This window comes from Leuresthes tenuis, unplaced genomic scaffold (genome assembly GCF_036924035.1).
Source record: "Leuresthes tenuis unplaced genomic scaffold, fLeuTen1.0.hap1 SCAF_3, whole genome shotgun sequence".
Classification (NCBI taxonomy): Eukaryota; Metazoa; Chordata; class Actinopteri; order Atheriniformes; family Atherinopsidae; genus Leuresthes; species Leuresthes tenuis.
The window spans coordinates 12,557,870-12,576,826 of record NW_027325357.1 but is presented as its reverse complement, the minus strand read 5'-3'; the positions used below and the strand labels follow the sequence as shown (position 1 = coordinate 12,576,826).

The window sequence follows — 18,957 nt, the reverse complement described above, 5'->3', positions numbered from 1 at the left end:
CTTACAGACTGTTATCGCAGCTTACCGACATGCATGCTCCTAAAACATCTGCAGCTGATATTCAGTATTTTGTACTTTCCTGTTGCTGTTGAGCCTGCAACTGCTCCAATCAGGTTCTCTTTCAAAGAAGAAGAATAATGCAATGAACTCATTAGAGTACTTTTTTTTTCTTTTGTTAGTTTTGTGGATTCCCTTGACTTTGGAGTAAACTCTACTTTTTGCCACTTCAGAACAAGTGTATGCTCCACCAGGTCTTATGGCCACAAGTAACAATTACAAACAAAGCTGAAAGCTGAACCATAGAGCAGTGGTGGCACTTGAAGATAATAACTTGATTGGGATTTATTGCAGATTAAATTACAACTATTCTTCATAATTTCAGAGAACTCCTTTAGCATTGCGTTGACACAAAATAAGGAAACTGATAAAACACAATCAGAGCAATATATTTCCATGATCTGACTTTTTCTCTAACTTTGAATTTCTCCAACAGTTTAGCTTAACAGCATCTTTAATCAAAGGGCATAGTAGCACTATCCATAAAAGATAAACTCACCTTTCCTTGTTCACCTTTCAGGGTGCTGATGGTCAGCCTGGAACTAAGGGAGAGCAGGGAGAATCAGGACAGAAGGGAGATGCTGGTGCCCCTGGACCTCAAGGACCATCTGGAGCCCCTGGACCTGCAGTAAGTATCATAACACTTATACACTGCTTCTTAGCTGTGCATCATTACTCCTCAGCTTTTTATAATCCTGGTATAATGGGGGTTTAAAGCAAAACAATAGATGTCTGCAGTTTTATTTTGATAAACATTTATTACAGCAAGATGGACACTGATGGTCATTCCTGCAATATAAGAACATGTTGAATACAGACAAATCAACGGAAAAATTTCTTTGTTTTCCACTTTGTTGGAAATTCATGGTGTTGAAATTAAGTCAGAATGAATCATGCTGGTCAGTAAATGTGCCACAGCAGGGGGAATAAAATCTAGCTGAGACAAACATTAGCACATCAAACAGAAAACAAAGATCAGACTCTAACACATGGAATGTTTTCGCTTTCAGGGTCCTACGGGCGTTTCTGGACCTAAAGGTGCTCGTGGTGCTCAGGGACCTCCTGTAAGTAACCTTTTGAAGATTTTTTATTTTATTTGAAGCAAAGTGTCTCACCTTGAAGTCTTTGAAAATGTGTAGATTTGCTTTAACCTGATAGTAGCACATCCAAGAACCATCACTGTGCAAAATTGTTTTTGGCTTTGTCTGAATTACTCTTTCTCTGTTAGGGTGCCACTGGTTTCCCTGGAGCTGCTGGCCGAGTTGGACCCCCTGGTCCCAACGTAAGTTCAGGTTCCTGATAACTTGACCATAAAGCCTGTTTTTTATCAACAGTTCAGTTGTTGATATATGCCCATTGTGTTGTAGCCAAAAAAAAAACAACTATAGATAAAAGAAAACACAGGAATGGGAAAGGGTGCAGCAGAAGAGTTACAGGAATGTTTTTCTAAATGCCACCAGATCTGTTGCCACATAGCGAGGCAGCTGTAAAGCACTTACTCTCACTGCTCCAGCACCCACACACATCCAAAACAGTTGGTCCAATGCAGAAGGAGCTTGTTTAGAATCTTGCTAAAAGAAGATGCAACATCCAAAAAGTCTGACGCTGTTACACAGCTAAAAGACACAGTGTATGTTAATAGAAGCTGTTTAGAGCTGCAAAGATGATAAAGAATATACCCCCAGTGCGTTGGCACTGCTATGCATATTAGTGCCTTAAAACTATGGAAGCCAAGAAGCAATGTTTTTCTCGAGAACATAAATTAAATTTCTCATTATCTCGAGATAGTAAACCTCATTTTGTATTGATAACAGATTAATTATACGCTTATCTTGACATAACAAGGTTTGTTGATAATATATTGTTGCTTAAACTCAAGAGTACACACTTACTGAAGTCAGTGCAGCAATCAGAGTTATATACATAAATGCCTTGACCTAATGTTATAGATTATCCCCAATTGTCTTGATAGCAGTAACGAATGATGATATTAGGTGTTTCTTGAGATAACACAATAATAATTTTTGATCCATGATGGCATTCATATTAAAAAGATATGTCTTATAAGTCAGATGTATGATAAAGTATCAGTATTTTCAGACATTTCATTTAATGCATGCCTTTCCACCCTCTTTACTCTTCTTAGGGTAATCCTGGACCTTCTGGTCCTGCCGGCCCTCCTGGTAAAGATGGACCCAAGGGTGTGAGAGGAGATGGTGGACCACCAGGCAGGCAGGGTGATGCTGGGCTTCGTGGTCCTGCTGGGACGTCCGGAGAGAAGGGAGACCCTGGAGAGGATGGTCCTCCTGTGAGTTTTTCATGCTCCTCAGCAATACACTCAAGACACTGGGTTTTACATAATCTTTAACTTTAAACACTGTTCCAGTAGTTGCTGGAGCATGCCGATGCATGTGTGTGCTTATTTAGCCCCTCTAAAAAGCCACTCGAGAGAGAAGGAAATCATCAATGTGTTTGTTTTTCTACATTTCTTGACTTTTTCATGTCACTCTGTCAGCTCAGAGAGCCCATTTTATCAGTAATGGACACACTCTCCATTAACACACAGAGCTGTCAGTGTCCATCACTGACTGTAATGGCAGACCAAGACATATGGTAGCACCGGGCAGCACAATCCAGTGACAATCTGATGATTGGAACCCAGGCTTTTACCTTCCCTACATTCGCAGTTGCACATACACACCCGTTATAAACACATGAGAATTCCTGTAGCGATAATGACATCCTGTATAGAAGATGATAGCCTACTCAAACATTTGAATAGCTATTATGTCGAGAGCCCAGCTTGCTATAGATTTCTCCCTGTATATGGGATCTTGGATCTTGAATCAGCACATCGAGTCATTGTCTGCAGAATGGTGTGTTTCAGTTGTCACTTAGAGTCAGGTGTTCATTGTGAACATGGTTTCAGGGAACAGCAGGCTGTGAGGGTGAGGATGATGTAGACAGAAAGGTGATAGAGAGATGGATGTTGAAATGTGCAACTGTGACTGGTAATAAAATCTTAGGTTGAGCAGATCCCAGAATATATAAACCCATTACATATCTTAGGACTAATTCTTGTGATAGCTTGTTAAAATGTTTATGTAATTAAAAACAAATGCATGAACAGAAAGAGAAAGTAGACACTTTTCACTCAGACAGTAGTCACTAACTGATTTGCTTGTTGTTTTTTTTTCCTCTCAGGGTCCCCCCGGTCCCTCTGGACCTCAAGGATTGGCTGGTCAGCGCGGTATTGTTGGTCTCCCTGGACAACGCGGTGAAAGAGGTTTCCCTGGTCTGCCTGGACCTTCTGTAAGTAACATAATGTCCTCTCATTCAAGTGATTAAGATTAATTAATTACCAGTTAATGTGTCAATTATTTTTTTCAAATACTTAACCTGAAATATGGCCATCGCAATTTCCAGTAGCCCAAGGTGACAGCCTCATATAGTTTGATTTTAAATCTATCTTTTTTTTTCGATCATCTTCTTCACTTTATTCTTAGCTACACAGCTACAGTGTTGACAGTATCTGTCCACTGACATAACTGCATATAGTCATGATTTGCTAATCTTTTCCAATTGATTTTTAGCTAGTGGCTGATATATACAAACACTTTTTCACAATCTAAGTGCAGGAAACATCAAGTCACTCCTGTAGTGGAATTAGTACCTCATCATAGCTTCTCTTACTGAGAGATGCATACATAAAACACTGTGTTCCAAGAGCACGCATTCACTTGGCAAAACAGGAAAATTACATTAGCATGTAAACGACATTTCTTATTCATTTCTATTTGGCATTTTCAAAAATTGTAAACTAGGGATCTGCAATATGTTTGCAATATCTGTTGTGCAAACAAAAAACACATGAAATGAGGAAGTGGAAAATGGATTATATTTGAAACAAAACAAATGATGTACAACTTTATTATGTCATCTCTTTGGTCCTCCCACCTTTCACTCTGCACTCATGGGTCGCACCAGATCTATGAACTCAGCCCTGATTTTGAAGTCTTGTTTTCATGAAGTTTTGTGACTGTTTCTTTAACTGTTGTGACAAAATCGATCCACAAACAGACAAACATGCAGACAGAATCCAAATATCTCAAAGCTGCTTTTGCAGCGGCTCCTGCATCAATGTGTGTCTCCACAGCTACATTCTGCCAAGATGACACACTCACAGACAGACTCACGAGGTGTAAACGCTACCAACCCTGCAGCCGTGGCTGCTAATAATAAGTACCCATTTTGTCACTTAGTAAAGTGAATAGGAAAAAGCAGCAGCAAAACTCTTGTCCTGATTTGATCACAGTCTAAACAAATATCATTCAGGCCTTTTTTCTTTGGGATCCCATCTGATGTATAACATGACAGTACATCAGTAAGCTTCCCCCTTCTTACATCTCAGTCTATTTGATATGTGACATGAGCCATGTCCCCTACTTACAACATCTCAGTGGGCATGTCCTTACCATTAATTATTCATCCGTGTGCATGAAGGAGATGCCAAGAAATCAGCAGTGATACCAATCTCACCAAGGAATGTGTTTTTAATAACAGACTGAACTGTACAGTTTCCATCATTTTCTGGAGTGTTCTTCGTATATTCTTTAGAGTTATATAACCATGCACTACATACAAGTGAACAAAATTAGCCTTTTTTATTCTTATGTAATATAAAGTATGGATAAGTGGAATAAAGAATAAAACCTGGTTATCTGACATTTTTTGGATTACTTACTGTCATTTGGTTTAGTCAAGGTGGAATTAATGTTATAAGTCGAACAACTGACTGCATCATTGCCAGAGCTGTGACTGGCAGTTAACAAATAGATGTAGAAAACATGCCAAATATTACTGACCACTGCTGTCTTATAGTTAAATTTAAGATCAGCAGGCTAAGCGGTTACAAGCCATGCAACAGTGTATATCTACAACTCTGAAAAGGTGAATTTAAGATTACCATGACAACTTAACCGTGTAATGTTAAAGCTGTTCTGTCTCGTCTCTGAACAATAGGTGAATGCCTTCCTAAAATGCTTATCACCAGTTAAAAAAAAATCACAAAAAGCTATCATATCAAATGTGTTTATAAACAATTAGATATGTAAGATATGCAAACATAATTCCCTTGAACATACAGCACAATCCTGAAAGCTGCAGGACCAGTGAATAAATAAAAGAGTTGCATCACTGCTCTCATAAGTTTTACAATTTAACAGATTTCCTTTAAAGTATAAAAATAAGTGCTATTCTTTCCTTTTAGGGTGAGCCTGGAAAGCAGGGAGCTTCTGGTGGTCCCGGAGACCGTGGACCCCCTGGACCAGTTGGACCACCTGGACTCACTGGACCTGCAGGAGAGCCTGGCAGAGAGGTCAGAAAATGACTGAAACCACTATTTACCTCAAATATACATTTTGTCTGTTTTACACTGTTATTAATCCGTTTAGTTGCAGCAGCAATCATTATGCAGCTGATCTGCATTCAGAAGGACATCTGGTTCGGTTTAGGTGGAAGCTTTTAATGTTTGATGCTGTTCTGTCACCTGACAGGGTAACCCTGGATCTGACGGACCTCCGGGCAGAGATGGTTCTGCTGGAATCAAGGTGAGAAACACTAAATACACAGGGTCAAGTCTTTCATGTTGAATGAGGCTGATATAATTATACATCATTAAACACAGCAGCTCGCAGCTATTATAATTAGTTTTTAAACATTACTTAATGTCTTTATGGAAATATTGAAAGCATTAGTGACTTCAGTGAATTTAAACTATTCATCCCTGAATGCACAACAACAGTTATTCCTGTCATTTTCTGGCCTGATGGGGTGAATTTATTGAATTTATCAGTCAAAACTACTCTAAAACCGTAAAATGGAGAAATTGCTGAAAACCACCAATTCTAACTTACAAAATGACATTCAGGTCATTTTTCCCTGTGGAGTTAATTGATCTTTTAGTGTGCATGAGACATTGTTGGACTGCAGTGGCTCCTTTCCTTCTTCCTTTTTTCCATGACGGCATACACTCATCAAGTGCAGTGAATAGCTCCATAAAGGATGAAAGAATGTTCTTACTTCTTGTAGGTACACAGCAATTATCCTGTTGTCGCATCTTCCTTTTTATCACTGTTGTTCTTTCTTTGCTGCAGGGCGATCGTGGAAGCACTGGCCCTGCAGGTGCTCCTGGAGCTCCAGGTGGTACTGGTGCTCCTGGCCCCGTGGGTCCCACTGGCAAACAGGGAGACAGAGGAGAGCCTGTGAGTAATAACTTCAATACTGGCAAACATGTCACTGTCTCCATGCAGTAGTGTTTTCTTCTTTAAAAAAGTAATAAAGAAATGCCTACGTTTTTTACATTTTTTCCCACTGAAAATTAACATATTGTCTGATATCAAGCACAGACAAGGATGTCTCAAGTGTTTCCTCCTTGACTGACTTGTTATCTGAGAACTACATGATTGCTCATCTCATTTACATAACATTTAGTCAGTGTATTTTATCAAAGGTTATTGCACCATAAATGCAACTGAAATATATATTTGACCTTTAAATGACCAGGACGGAAAGCTGCCTGCTTTGTTTAAATACAGCTAATTACCTACATAAATACAATTAAATTCCCATTAAAGAATGTTAAAAATCCATTATGATATGCATTAATGTAAGATTTCTACATATTTGAACACATTTAATCTATGTACATATTTTCTTTTAAGAATGGCACTTTTTTTTTTTCAGGGTGCACAAGGACCTTCCGGATCTCCAGGACCTGCTGGAGCCAGAGGAATGCCTGTATGTATACCTCATGCACTGTTTGGAATGACTTCTGGCCTGTACAAACAAAAGTGAACACAGAAAAGGATTTAGGTCATCGTAAGAGTGAAATCAAGGGTCAGCTAAGATGTTTTCCACTTATTCTCAGGGACCCCAAGGACCCCGTGGTGACAAGGGTGAGGCTGGAGAGTCTGGTGAAAGAGGACAGAAGGGACACAGAGGTTTCACTGGTCTGCAGGGTCTCCCTGGACCCCCGGTAAGCAGCCAGATTTACTGTAAATATATCTTTATCTAGTTTAGTGGGGAATATTTTTATCTTATTATCAGCCTACTGATTTTCCCTGTGCTTCCTCCACATTAGGGTCAAGCCGGTGACCAGGGCGCTACTGGACCATCTGGGCCTTCCGGACAAAGAGTGAGTTCAAAATGTACCAAAATACTCACCTGTAATTAAGAAGTAGAACAGTGTTTTGAATTAAAAGACAAATCATACATTTCTTTACGTGCAGCATCAGAGCAATTTGTTCGTTTACTTTTAAACTCATAAGATTTACCTTTTTTCTTTAAGTTATTGAAGATATATTGCTTTTTCTATCGATGTTTGATACGTGTTGCTACACAATAGCCTTTGATGATGTAACACTATATTTCCCTGTTTTGGAATAATAAGGATCATCTAACCTCATGCAATATCTGCATTTGTAGGGACCACCTGGACCAGTTGGCCCTGCAGGAAAGGACGGTTCAAATGGTCTTCCCGGACCCATTGGACCCCCTGGACCTCGTGGTCGCACTGGAGATACTGGCCCCTCTGTAAGTACCTACGAGAACTTTGTCTGTTTTCTAGTATTTTCGGAAGATTCAGACTTTAATAAAGCATAGTGAATCACAGGTCTGATGTATATTAGACTTTTTATTGCTGTGAATGTGTTTTTCTCCAGCTGGATTATTGAGATAATGAGACCTGCTGGCATACTTCACTAAGTCCCTCTTATACACAGCTTTCCTTTCTATCCCTCTTTGTAACGAAGCAGAACTGTTTATCCTGTGACATCTCACTAAGTAAAATCATATCTGCAATATAAACTGAGAATTGTTTCTCATTTGAAATGATCATAGGAACAAAATACAACCAAAAAAAAACATCACTAAGGAAAATTGATAAGAGGATGAAAAATGCTGGGTTGAAATTGGCTAAAACTAAAAGTAATTTTAAGGGATCATTTTAGTTCTGATTTATTTGGAAGAGGGTAAACTTTACGTGAAAGTTACGTATCATCACATAAACACTCCAGAAGGGCCATCACGATATCGAATTTTTTACTTCATGTTTATCATATCATATCTAAAACATTTACAATAACAATATTAAATAGAAGACTTTATTCATAGTTTTGTGACTTTTTTTGCAAAATAGGAGAAAAAGAACTTTTGCATTTAGTGATGCATTTAGTGATGTTTTGATTTCTCAAGCTGATGTCAAAGCTGATGTCAAATTAGGGCATTATTACGTATTATCGATGTGATTTTGTTATGTCACTCTATTGTTATCACAGTTGTTGTCAGTACTGACATATTGTGACAACCCTATGCTCCTCAATCACAGGTGATTCAGATGTCTTCAGATGCTTTTTTTTATTATTTAAGATAATAAAAGCTCAAAAATGCATTATACAACATTAAAGTTGGTATTAAAAGGGTATTACTAATATTTTATTATTCAATAACTTGAAATCAAAGGGGCTTTGAAGAGACAAATAAGTAATGAATTAAAAGGGCGTTGTATAACAAATAAAAAACTTGTTTGCAATATTGTTGAAAGAAACAAGGAGTGATCAATAATTAAATGAAAATGAGGGACTAGTCCAGTCTTAGAGAAGAGGGAAGAAAAATCCACCATTGCTTGAGCAGCACACAAGTGCATAGAAGGGCAATTAAAAAGGTCTAATCTTTACACCTCCCTGTTTTGTCTTTCAGGGTCCTCCTGGAAACCCTGGACCCCCTGGTCCTCCTGGTCCACCTGGACCTGGCATTGACATGTCTGCCTTCGCTGGTCTGGGTCAGACTGAGAAATCCCCTGATCCTCTCAGGTACATGAGGGCTGACCAGGCTGCTGGAAATCTCCGTCAGCATGATGCTGAGGTTGATGCCACGCTCAAATCTCTCAACAATCAGATTGAGAACATCCGCAGCCCAGAGGGATCCAAGAAGAATCCTGCACGTACCTGCAGAGATCTGAAGCTCTGCCATCCTGACTGGAAGAGTGGTGAGTGACACCGAGAGGAATTGGTTGAATTGGAGTAAGATCATGAAGCAGACGGAGACTAGGCTGAAAATTCAGGTTTGGCAAAGTAAGGATTTGGGTCAAATCTAGTTTATGCTGCCTGGGAATGTTCGGTCTGAGCTGATTTAGTCTGTTTTTAGGATATTAGAAAAACACAGTAAGCCCAAATATTATGCAGTATAGTTCCAATGATTGGGAGCTTTGTAAGCACGGACGAATGATCACATCCTGAAGGCTGATGTTTTTTTTGTAACTGTAGGTGAGTACTGGATTGATCCCAATCAAGGTTGCACCGTAGATGCAATCAAGGTCTTCTGCAACATGGAGACAGGAGAGTCTTGTGTCTACCCTAAGCCTACCAGCATCCCTCGCAAGAACTGGTGGTCCAGCAAGAGCAAGGACCGCAAACACGTCTGGTTCGGACAGACAATGAATGGAGGATTCCACGTAAGTTGGATTTCCTGCTTTAGTTTCCTCTACCTGTGAAATATTGAATCTTGACTGGCTCCTGACATGAACATTCATCAACTTTCTAAACTTTTGTGACTCTGTTTGGAGCACAAGAAAGTGTAATGTGACTCTTTGCTAAGCAACGCTGGGGGAATGTCGTATTTTCAAGACCTTTAACAATGTTATCATCATTCTGACTCTTCATCCATCCAATGCAGTTCAGCTACGGTGACGACAGCCTGGCGCCCAACACCGCCGCCATTCAGATGACTTTCCTGAGATTGCTGTCCACTGAAGCTTCTCAAAACATCACCTATCACTGTAAGAACAGTGTGGCCTACATGGACGCCTCCACAAGCAACCTGAAGAAGGCTGTTCTGCTGCAGGGCTCCAACGATGTGGAGATCAGAGCCGAGGGCAATAGCCGCTTTACTTACAGCGTCCTGGAAGACGGCTGCACGGTAAGTCTAAGAGACTCGCAACTTTTTTAAGCCCTCTATCTTTAGTCTGTCTTTCACTCACTAAATGATCTCGTATTGGGTCATTTAACAGCTGTTGTATTATTTCCCTCTGCACAGAAACACACGGGACAGTGGGGTAAGACAGTGATCGAATACAGGTCGCAGAAGACCTCTCGTCTACCCCTTGTTGACATTGCCCCCATGGACATCGGTGGAGCAGACCAGGAGTTTGGAGTTGATGTTGGATCAGTCTGCTTCTTGTAAAGAACGAGGGATCGAGAAGAAGAGAAAGAATAAGTGGGAATTTAAAAAGAAATACAAAGAAATACGAAAGAGGAGCATGCTTCAGAAAATGGAGGAGAGAAAGAGAAAAAGAAAAATCAAGACACTTTTTTTAAAATGGGACTTCTTTTCTAAATAAAAAGTGCTTTTCCAAGTTGAACTCCATAGGATATCTGCACTAAATGGCACCGGCAACTGTCATTTGTTATTCATCCAGCATTGCCGCCAGTCAGCTCTCCTTACCTAAAGGACACCCTCCGTTCCGTAAAAGCCCCTCATTCACTCTTTGTGAATAGCACTCCCCCCCCCCCCCCATCTACCCCATGTCTATGAACAAAAAGGAGGAAGTATGAGGAGAGTACATGAACATACCAGGGAATAAGAGCGATAACAATGTGTGGGTTCTATTTATTTATTGTTTAGGTTTGGGTCCCAGGTGTGGTAGGACTGGGTTTTGCAAAAATAATAAAAAGCCCAATAAAGCATATTTAAAAGAAAAAATAAACTCATCCACCAACTCCTTCTCTTACTTCTTCCTCTTTTCCATTCATCACATCGCTCCTGTATCATGTCCACTAAAGAATACATATCTGTTTTAAACCAAAAATCTAGCTACATACTGTAGAGTGCAGACGTTCCTATTTTTACCGCCACAGTGTGTATCAAAATTTACTGTGTATAATAATAAAATCAATGGTGCTATTGTTGTAAAACAGTTTGTATTTTTTAACAACCAGATACTCACATGTAGTGACTTGTATATATGTATATATATGTATATGTGTGTATACATATATATACAGTATCTCAGAGAGAGCATTTCACCCTGGGATTTTGGTTTTCAGGGTGATAAATGTCCCTACTTGCCCCTCCTGCTTCAACCTCCAAATGACAACAAATACGCCCAATTCAATTTCCAATCAACAATATTGGGAACAAACTTATTCTCTTTTGAGTTTCCGTACCTTTGTAGGCATTTTAAAGCTACCTCACACCGAAAAACTAAAACTTCAAGGCAGACATGTCAATGCCTTATCCAAAAAAACTCAATGATCGTTGTGTTTGGTCATGAAAGCCCAGTGTGCTGCCCCCCGTTCATTGTGACCCCCATTCCTCTCCCCGCTGTCAGTCCCCTCACAGACCGCACGTCCTCTGCCACGGCCGACATACACACACATGAGAAGTGAGTTCAGGTGTGTTTGACTGATTCTCCGGCTCCACAGCCAGCGCAGAGGGTTCATTTGTGTGAGGTTGTGTATATTTTATATTATTAATAATATTATTATTATTAATAATGATAGCATTATTATTATTATCTTGACTTGTTTTTGTTACGTTTTAATTAATGTAAATTGGAAATAAAAGACAAAAACAAGTAACAGGCTGACATTGCTTTTTATTCATGTTCTGTTTTCCCCCCATGCTGAAGTATCTGGGGCAGTGGGTTTTTTTTTTTTTAATTTTCCTGAAAAAGAAAGAAAAAAAAGTCTCCCCTAAACATTCTGCTGTGCCCTAAATCCACTCAACGTTCAGCTCAGATTTAAAGAAAAAGGCACGGGAGAGTTGGATGGATGTTGGGCTCAAAAAAAGGTAGAGTGGAAGAAGGAGGTGGTGAAGGTTTATACCATATACCTGAATATGTAAGATATATTTCTGATCATTTCTTGTAGCGCTAATGCATGGTAATGTTGGTAAAGCAGAAATGGAAAACACTGCCAACCATGATCAGCTCATTCTGTGAATCGATAATGTCTTCCTGTACATCTGTTGCTTCTATTCATCTTCTTGCCTTTTTTTCAACCTACGGTAGCAATAAAGCTTAGAAGCATTTCTATGAACATATTAGAGCAATGTTTCTTTTATTTGTTTGCATATTTGCTGTTGCTTTTGTTTTTGTTTTTCCTTGAAATGACTTTTTGATAGTTTGTTTATTATTTAATGTACTTGTTTCCGATCTATGACTTGATCCTTGTTTGAATCATTTTTTGGTCAACAAACAGGAAAGTAAACAAATCACTGGGACAAAAATACATCACCAATAAAAAAATAATAATAAATACCCACAGAAAAAACTGTGCACAGCGGACATGTTTGCTTTTTAAGATTTGAGTTCTCGGCATCATTAAACAAAATGTGGTTCAAGATTATATTATTTGCACAGATTCCATTTTAGGAAACTAAACTGAGGCACACGTATAAGACGTATGAGTTATAACAAACAGCAACACAAAAATACTCATACTATCATGTCAATTTACACCAATATTGCTTCACCAATATTGCTTGGAAAGTCACAGAAGTGTCCACCTTAATCTTCTTTTAGCCTGTGGTTCATCAACAAACAACAATATCAACTGATTCTATTTCACAGCATGTGAACAACACAGACTGGAAGCAGTCTTTCTCTGAGGATTACAAAACATATACACTACATTTAGCACGTTACAGTACACAGAGTTGACCTATTCTAAGTTCTGCTTCAGCTCTTATCATGAACCAATTATCAGATAAAATGGGGTACAGTTATATTCTCTCTCTCTCTCTCTATCTTTCTATATATATATATATATATCATGAACACGCAGAAGTTTGTACACTTAAATCATGTTACTCATACATCAAATCCTTGTTAACAACTCTCTGATGCTGCATGAATTCCTTTTTTGAGTTGATGGCGTCAGGAAAAAAACTTGAAAGAATTACAAAAGTTATGAATATGAAAACACATTAAGCTTCAGGGTTTTTTTTGCACACATGGGGACATCGGTATATACTTGCATTGACAGCAACAGTTAAATAAAAACAAAGAAATATCATATGAGTAACACTTATGTCATAATACAGTTTTGTTTTGATGACACTGTAATGATGTTAGATTGCACATTTTGACCGTTTAGTGTCACAGACTCCTCTCTTCACCTTACAAAATTTTAATTTTTGGTGAAATTCATGAATTAAAAAAGAAATGTATATATTTGAGTGAAGGATTTTTTTTCTCTTTAAAAAATCATTTTCCTTTCTTTTGCCAAAATATTTGAAAATCTTATATTGTGTCAGCTTTACTTATACCTCGACTGATCCACAGGGTGTAAAAGAAATTGAGGGGAAATTTTAAAAGGTTAACATAGTTTTGTTTATTTTTAGCTTTTATTTACTGTTAATAATCCCGGAACGTGTTGGAAATTCTGTCCTAAATACATATCTAAGGATGTTAACTAACAGACTGACAGACGCCATTTACAGTTTTGAATGCAAGTGAAAAAATCGTATTCATTCGTACCATACACGTTCCACTTAGAGGATACTTCCCACAGTAAATAAGATTACAATTTAGCCCATTAAATGTGTCTGTTAATCCAGTCAGGTTTTGCTCCACATGTGCTTGAAAGCTGGGAAAGATTTCCAGTGCACTTAAAGTACACACATCAGGACCGGCATTCATTTTAACACTACACAAATGAAATGTTCTAATAGAGAAAACAACTTAATTTAATATCAAATGATTTGCTTATTTTTCGCAGAGGTTGGAAAAACAGAATTAATTATGATAGAGCCAGTGAGAATAATGGGAGCTAAAAACAAACAAACAAAAAAAAGCAATAGTCGAGAGATTAACTAAAAGCTTTTGTCAAAATAAATGGCAGCACCACAAATTCATCCCTAAACTGGGTTGACATTTTTCTGTACCAATCAATTAAATGTATGTTTATGCAACTTTCCAAATATTTTTAAGAGCTCATTGCAGCAGCTTAGACACAAAATAGTTCACCTCCAGCTCTAATGGCTCTAAGAGGGCAAAATTAGATCAGCAGCACTCCACTAGTATGGAAATTAATGGTGTAATGTTTGTGTTTTGGGAAAGCCTTTAAATAGTATCTGCACAAAAATCGAAATTATCAAAGTAAAAAAGGCCATAACAGTGCACATAAATATCACATATGCCCACACAATCCACGCTCAAAAGAAACAAGCAATTAGAAGAGGACACACATTAGAGTTTGCACACCTGACAAGCACACTCCAACTGATTAGTGCCTTTCAAGTGTTCATTAAGGGTCACCTGGTCAAAGTGTCCTAATTAGAGCTTAATGAAAGAAGATAAAAGAGCACAGTATGAGTGGTGGTAGGAGAAGAAGGGGGGGGGGACTACAAACGCTGACAGAAGGTTATTGAGTTCAAATTATATTTTTCATTTTAGATCTGTACTTCTGCTACACCATTCTACTTGTCTTCTTTTCTCAGTGCAGAAAGTGTAACAAATTCTTCATATTTTTTTCATTAAAACTGAGAAAAACTTTGAAAAAATGTTTAGAAAAACAAATATAAAGAAACATTTCAATCAAACTGCTGTCAAAATGTTTGTCTTTTTTCTCTGTGCCTGCATCTTCCACACTTTGTTAACAGTAACTCCTCACAGTCAGTCACGTTCCATAAAGATGGCATTTGATCACTCCATTTAAATGACAGCTGAGCTCAGAAACCAGTGCTCAGAGTATCTGTCTCAGTGGGCATCTTGCATGGGCTGGGTAAACTCTTCAAGTACTCCAAATGCCTGCGGGCCTCTGCCTGGTTCTGCCTGACATAGTACACAACATACACAATGACCATAAAGAACCACACAAACATGGTCACCAGCATGGCTACATCAGTGGTCTTCCTCTGAAGGCTGCAGAAGTTCACTCCAGAATCCAACAGTTTGACCAGTGGTTGACCTGCATGCTCACCCTGTGACCCCGGGTCATCCCACCTGCTGCCCTCACCCACCCCTCGCACAGAGCTCTCACAGATGATCCCGTTCACCGTTTCAGGCTCCAGGTTCAGCGTCTCCATCAGCTCCTGGAGGGCACAGTCACAGTGCCAGGGATTGTGGTACAGGCGCGTCTTTGCACGAGTGGAGCCAAACTCCTCCCTGCTGGCCTGCCTCAGCTGGTTATGCGAAAGGTCCAGCAGGCGCAGGTCGGACCCCAGATGTCGCAGAGCCCCAGTGGCGAGTGAGTCAATGCGGTTGTGGGACAGGTACAGGTCCCGCAGGTGGACCAGGTGGCTGAAGGCGCTCTCTGGGATGTTACGGATGTAGTTGCGTTCCAAGTGGAGGGAGACGGTCTCTGGTGGGATTCCCTCTGGAATTTCCCGCAGCCCGGCATCCGAGCACAGCACAGTAGCAGTGTCCCAGGCACAATGGCAGCCATTTGGGCACTGAGGGGTCGCTTGACCCCACAGAGCCGAGAACAAGAAAAACACCTGCAACCATGAGCAAAGATCCTGTCCTTTACCTCTCCCCCTTCCTCTTCCTCCTCCACTGACAGTGGCACCTTTCTCCTGACACCAGCCTGTCCACATTGCCTCACCATAGCCCCCTGACACACATCAGGTCCCAGTCAGACTCACACCGTTGCACCAGGAGAATCTGATAGATTGAGAGAAAAGGGGTCAGTCGGGAGAAGATGACTTTATCTCTAAACTTACGAACACATGTAATCAAAATCAACTATCACAGGGAGGATTAGAATATTTATGAAGAGGAAGAGGAAAGAAGGTCAGTGGCTGAAGAGATGAAATAAGCAGAAGGTTTATCCAGTAAAAAGATGTCTGTATGGACAGACACTGCACTAAAATGTATGAGAGGATCGTTCCTTTGCAGGAAAATACCTCTTTCCATGTACATTGCACAGCAACTAATTCAGATTTGATCCTGCAAGTTAAAAAAGGACTTTTAGAGGAGGCATCAGCGTATTTTATTGCAGTGATTTTCCTAATTTAATCACAGTCTAAGCAGCAGTAATGATCGTTTAAGTGGTCTAATAAGGTTGAAAACCCTTCTTGCATTTCTTCAATTGAAGGACATAAATCATTAGACATGATTATCTCAACTCCTCTCTGCCCCACTTGTGTTGTGCCCTTCCAGCAGGCCAAATTCAGGACCAGGAGAAAGGTGTCATATTAAGCTGATCAATACATGCTCATCTCATATACTCCTCTATTTATTTCCCCATGATACCACAGTTCCTTAATCATGTTCCAAGGGTGCGTTAGGGGTGCTGTGTAGAGATGGAGGCTAGAAAGTGGAGGGATCAATAGCTCAAGCATTGCCTGTTACACTATTAAGGACAAGAACATCAATCCTGCCTGAGTTTCACGGTGTCAATAAGGGACAAAGCTAGAAAAAAAATGACCCAGCAGTAGTCTGGGTAGTACCATCTGCTCCCCAATCCTGCAGTTAGGAGGCAAAACAGTTTTAAAAAGGCATTGCAGAACTACTGCAGGATATGTTACACGTGCTATATGAGTTTAAGTATTTTTAAAACCACTGAGTCTCATCTGTTTCCCTGTCTATTTCCTGTGTGTTTGGTTTTAAACAGCATGGGTCATTGCAGTTTACTCAGACAATCCAATCAGGTCCTCCAGAACATTTTTGTTTTCCTGAGAGAGGTACAGCATATTGATGCTCTTATTCCAGGACAGAAATCACAAGAGACTTGAATTTGATTAGAAGACTATCCTCCTAAATGTCAAGCACCTTCCCCTTTTATAACAAAATCTAAACTGTCATATGTCTCTACTCTCCGGGATAGACAGAATACTCTAAAGACATCAACCCAGACTTACAGAGTGGCCTAGATTTGGCTGATATGCCCAAAGGAGACTGGGTAACAGCTCTGTGATGCCAATCAAGTGGCCCTGTGTGTCTCATAAACTGAAGTGAGGATTTGTGCACCACTCGTGTCCGTTATTAACATACTGAATGGTGATGCATGCAAATCCCTGATTAACAAAATAATCATATGCTGCATGAATTAGAATGGGAGCGAGGAAGGTTGAAAGACAGCGATGAAGAGAGACTCCCAAAGCAAATAGAGCGGTGATTCTATTTAATTTCACCGGTTTTCCCATTTTCTACAGGACACAAGTTTTAATGTAAGCGGTCTCTGGTAACCTACTTTAACATATTAAAATCAACCCGGAGAGCAGTCAAAACGTTTCCGGTGAAATTGTATTTAGACTAAAAAAAATGCATTCATCTGGGTAAACCGGTCAACTGGACTATCCGAAGATTATGACATCCGGATTACAGCGTTATCTGTTATTGCGGACAAAGCACATATCTGTTTTCTGCATCACTTTGCAACTTTCACATGACAAACATTGTGTTGTTGTATTGTTTCTGCTAATCGTCCTCACTGCTCATACCCTAAGCTGAACTTTATGCCTGTTGAAACAGAAATACACGATTACAGACAGGAACTAACAAAAATAAATAAATGCGAATATTAGTTCGGTTTCACACAATCTAACTGAGAATAAACGGACACAAAATGTTTGCGAAACTAACTTACCAAGTAAATGGTTTTTTATCAAGTTTGAATCCAGTTTTCCCTCAGGTTTGTCTGGGCGACAGACAGGACAAAAATCATCTTCCTCAGGGTCGCTCCATGTTTAAAAATGCCGTTGAAGGAGAATCAGCTTTGCTCCGTGGTTCATCGCGGACTGTGTCACCGGTGGAGCCAGTTGTAGCAATAAAGATGTGGGGCAAACTCTCTCCCTCACTCCCTCTGTGTGTGCGTGTGTATGTGTGTGTGTGTGTGCAAGACGAAAAAACAAACACGAGGGGTGTGCCATCGTCACCTCTTCAAGCCATCGGCATCAATCTCGGTTTTCTAAGAACACGCTGGTTACCTCCATGAGCTATTAATTTAATTACCTTTCGGTATAATTAAATTCTGACAATCATTCTCCCAGAAAAACACGATTTAATCAGACAAGTACACAGGCACATATATATATATATTAGAAGAGGGAGGCATAATAAATATGCTATATAATCACGCTTTTTAATACATCTCTCGAAAGACGAATTTTAGGTATTCATATATTAGGTATAGGTAAGTATTCAGAACCCTTCGCTGTCCTTGTGTTTTGTGCCTCAAAAATTTATATGAAAAATATGAGAAATCACAATCTTTGACCTTCACAGTAAAGAGATGATGAAGGGGTCAATACAAATTTGTTTTGATTGATCACCTTCATGACACGTTTCTGTCCTGAGAGGAGTGCTCTCTGAGTACTTTAATAAGCGGGAAAATGTCACGAATCACACACTGTGACATTCACAGGTCACGTGACCTCATGGCTCAACACCTGCTTCACCATGGTTACAACCATCATCCAAACAGTTCCAGTTTCGCATAGTCTCAATGCCAAGGTGTAGGGTAAGTGTTCTGGTGGTACACAGTTGTCAACAACTTTCTTAGACAACTTGTTCATTTGTCCTGTAAGAATCCCTATCCTTTGTTATGATACTTGAAATGTAGATCATCACCAAACGATTGCATCGGGTTTTTTGTCCTGCAATTAGCAAGAGAGAAAAACTAGTCACATGAGCATTTCCAAATTGGACCACATGCCAATCTCAAGAGGTTGGAGGAGGGCTGGATGATATCTTGTGACAACTCTCTCAATAATTGACTCTTCATGTGTTCAAAACCAACATATGTCAAAGGTCATAATGCCCACACAACAGACACTAATTTTTTGGCGGTTGCCGTGGTTATATTCAAGCTTAAACACCCGAGGACACATTTAGTTACTTCCCGGTTGGGTTTAGGTGATATCATCACTTGGCTCGAGTTAAAAAATTACCATAGT

General features: G+C 39.6%; 2 protein-coding genes across 3 annotated transcripts in view; one reads left to right on the top strand and one right to left on the bottom strand.

The window, feature by feature from the left end:
* Positions 1–12,152, top strand: part of col2a1b (collagen, type II, alpha 1b) — a 45,798-nt gene extending 33,646 nt beyond the window's left edge. For both annotated transcript variants that reach the window (XM_072381863.1, XM_072381862.1), the window contains 16 exons: positions 578–685; positions 1,068–1,121; positions 1,286–1,339; positions 2,204–2,365; positions 3,262–3,369; positions 5,327–5,434; positions 5,613–5,666; positions 6,213–6,320; positions 6,802–6,855; positions 6,986–7,093; positions 7,199–7,252; positions 7,543–7,650; positions 8,815–9,103; positions 9,381–9,568; positions 9,790–10,032; positions 10,150–12,152. In XM_072381863.1, the coding sequence (XP_072237964.1) occupies positions 578–685; positions 1,068–1,121; positions 1,286–1,339; positions 2,204–2,365; positions 3,262–3,369; positions 5,327–5,434; positions 5,613–5,666; positions 6,213–6,320; positions 6,802–6,855; positions 6,986–7,093; positions 7,199–7,252; positions 7,543–7,650; positions 8,815–9,103; positions 9,381–9,568; positions 9,790–10,032; positions 10,150–10,296 (1,947 nt within the window). In that variant the 3' untranslated portion in view covers positions 10,297–12,152. The remainder of the gene's footprint in view (positions 1–577; positions 686–1,067; positions 1,122–1,285; positions 1,340–2,203; positions 2,366–3,261; positions 3,370–5,326; positions 5,435–5,612; positions 5,667–6,212; positions 6,321–6,801; positions 6,856–6,985; positions 7,094–7,198; positions 7,253–7,542; positions 7,651–8,814; positions 9,104–9,380; positions 9,569–9,789; positions 10,033–10,149) is intronic.
* Positions 12,153–12,199: 47 nt separating this feature from the next.
* On the bottom strand, positions 12,200–17,887 carry LOC140303198 (leucine-rich repeat-containing protein 3-like). Its single transcript, XM_072381864.1, has 2 exons — positions 17,649–17,887; positions 12,200–15,721 (listed from the first exon to the last, which is right to left on the bottom strand). Exon 2 carries the CDS (start codon positions 15,652–15,654, stop codon positions 14,788–14,790), a length of 867 nt encoding a protein of 288 aa, XP_072237965.1. The 5' UTR covers positions 15,655–15,721; positions 17,649–17,887; the 3' UTR covers positions 12,200–14,787.
* Positions 17,888–18,957: the final 1,070 nt, after the last annotated feature.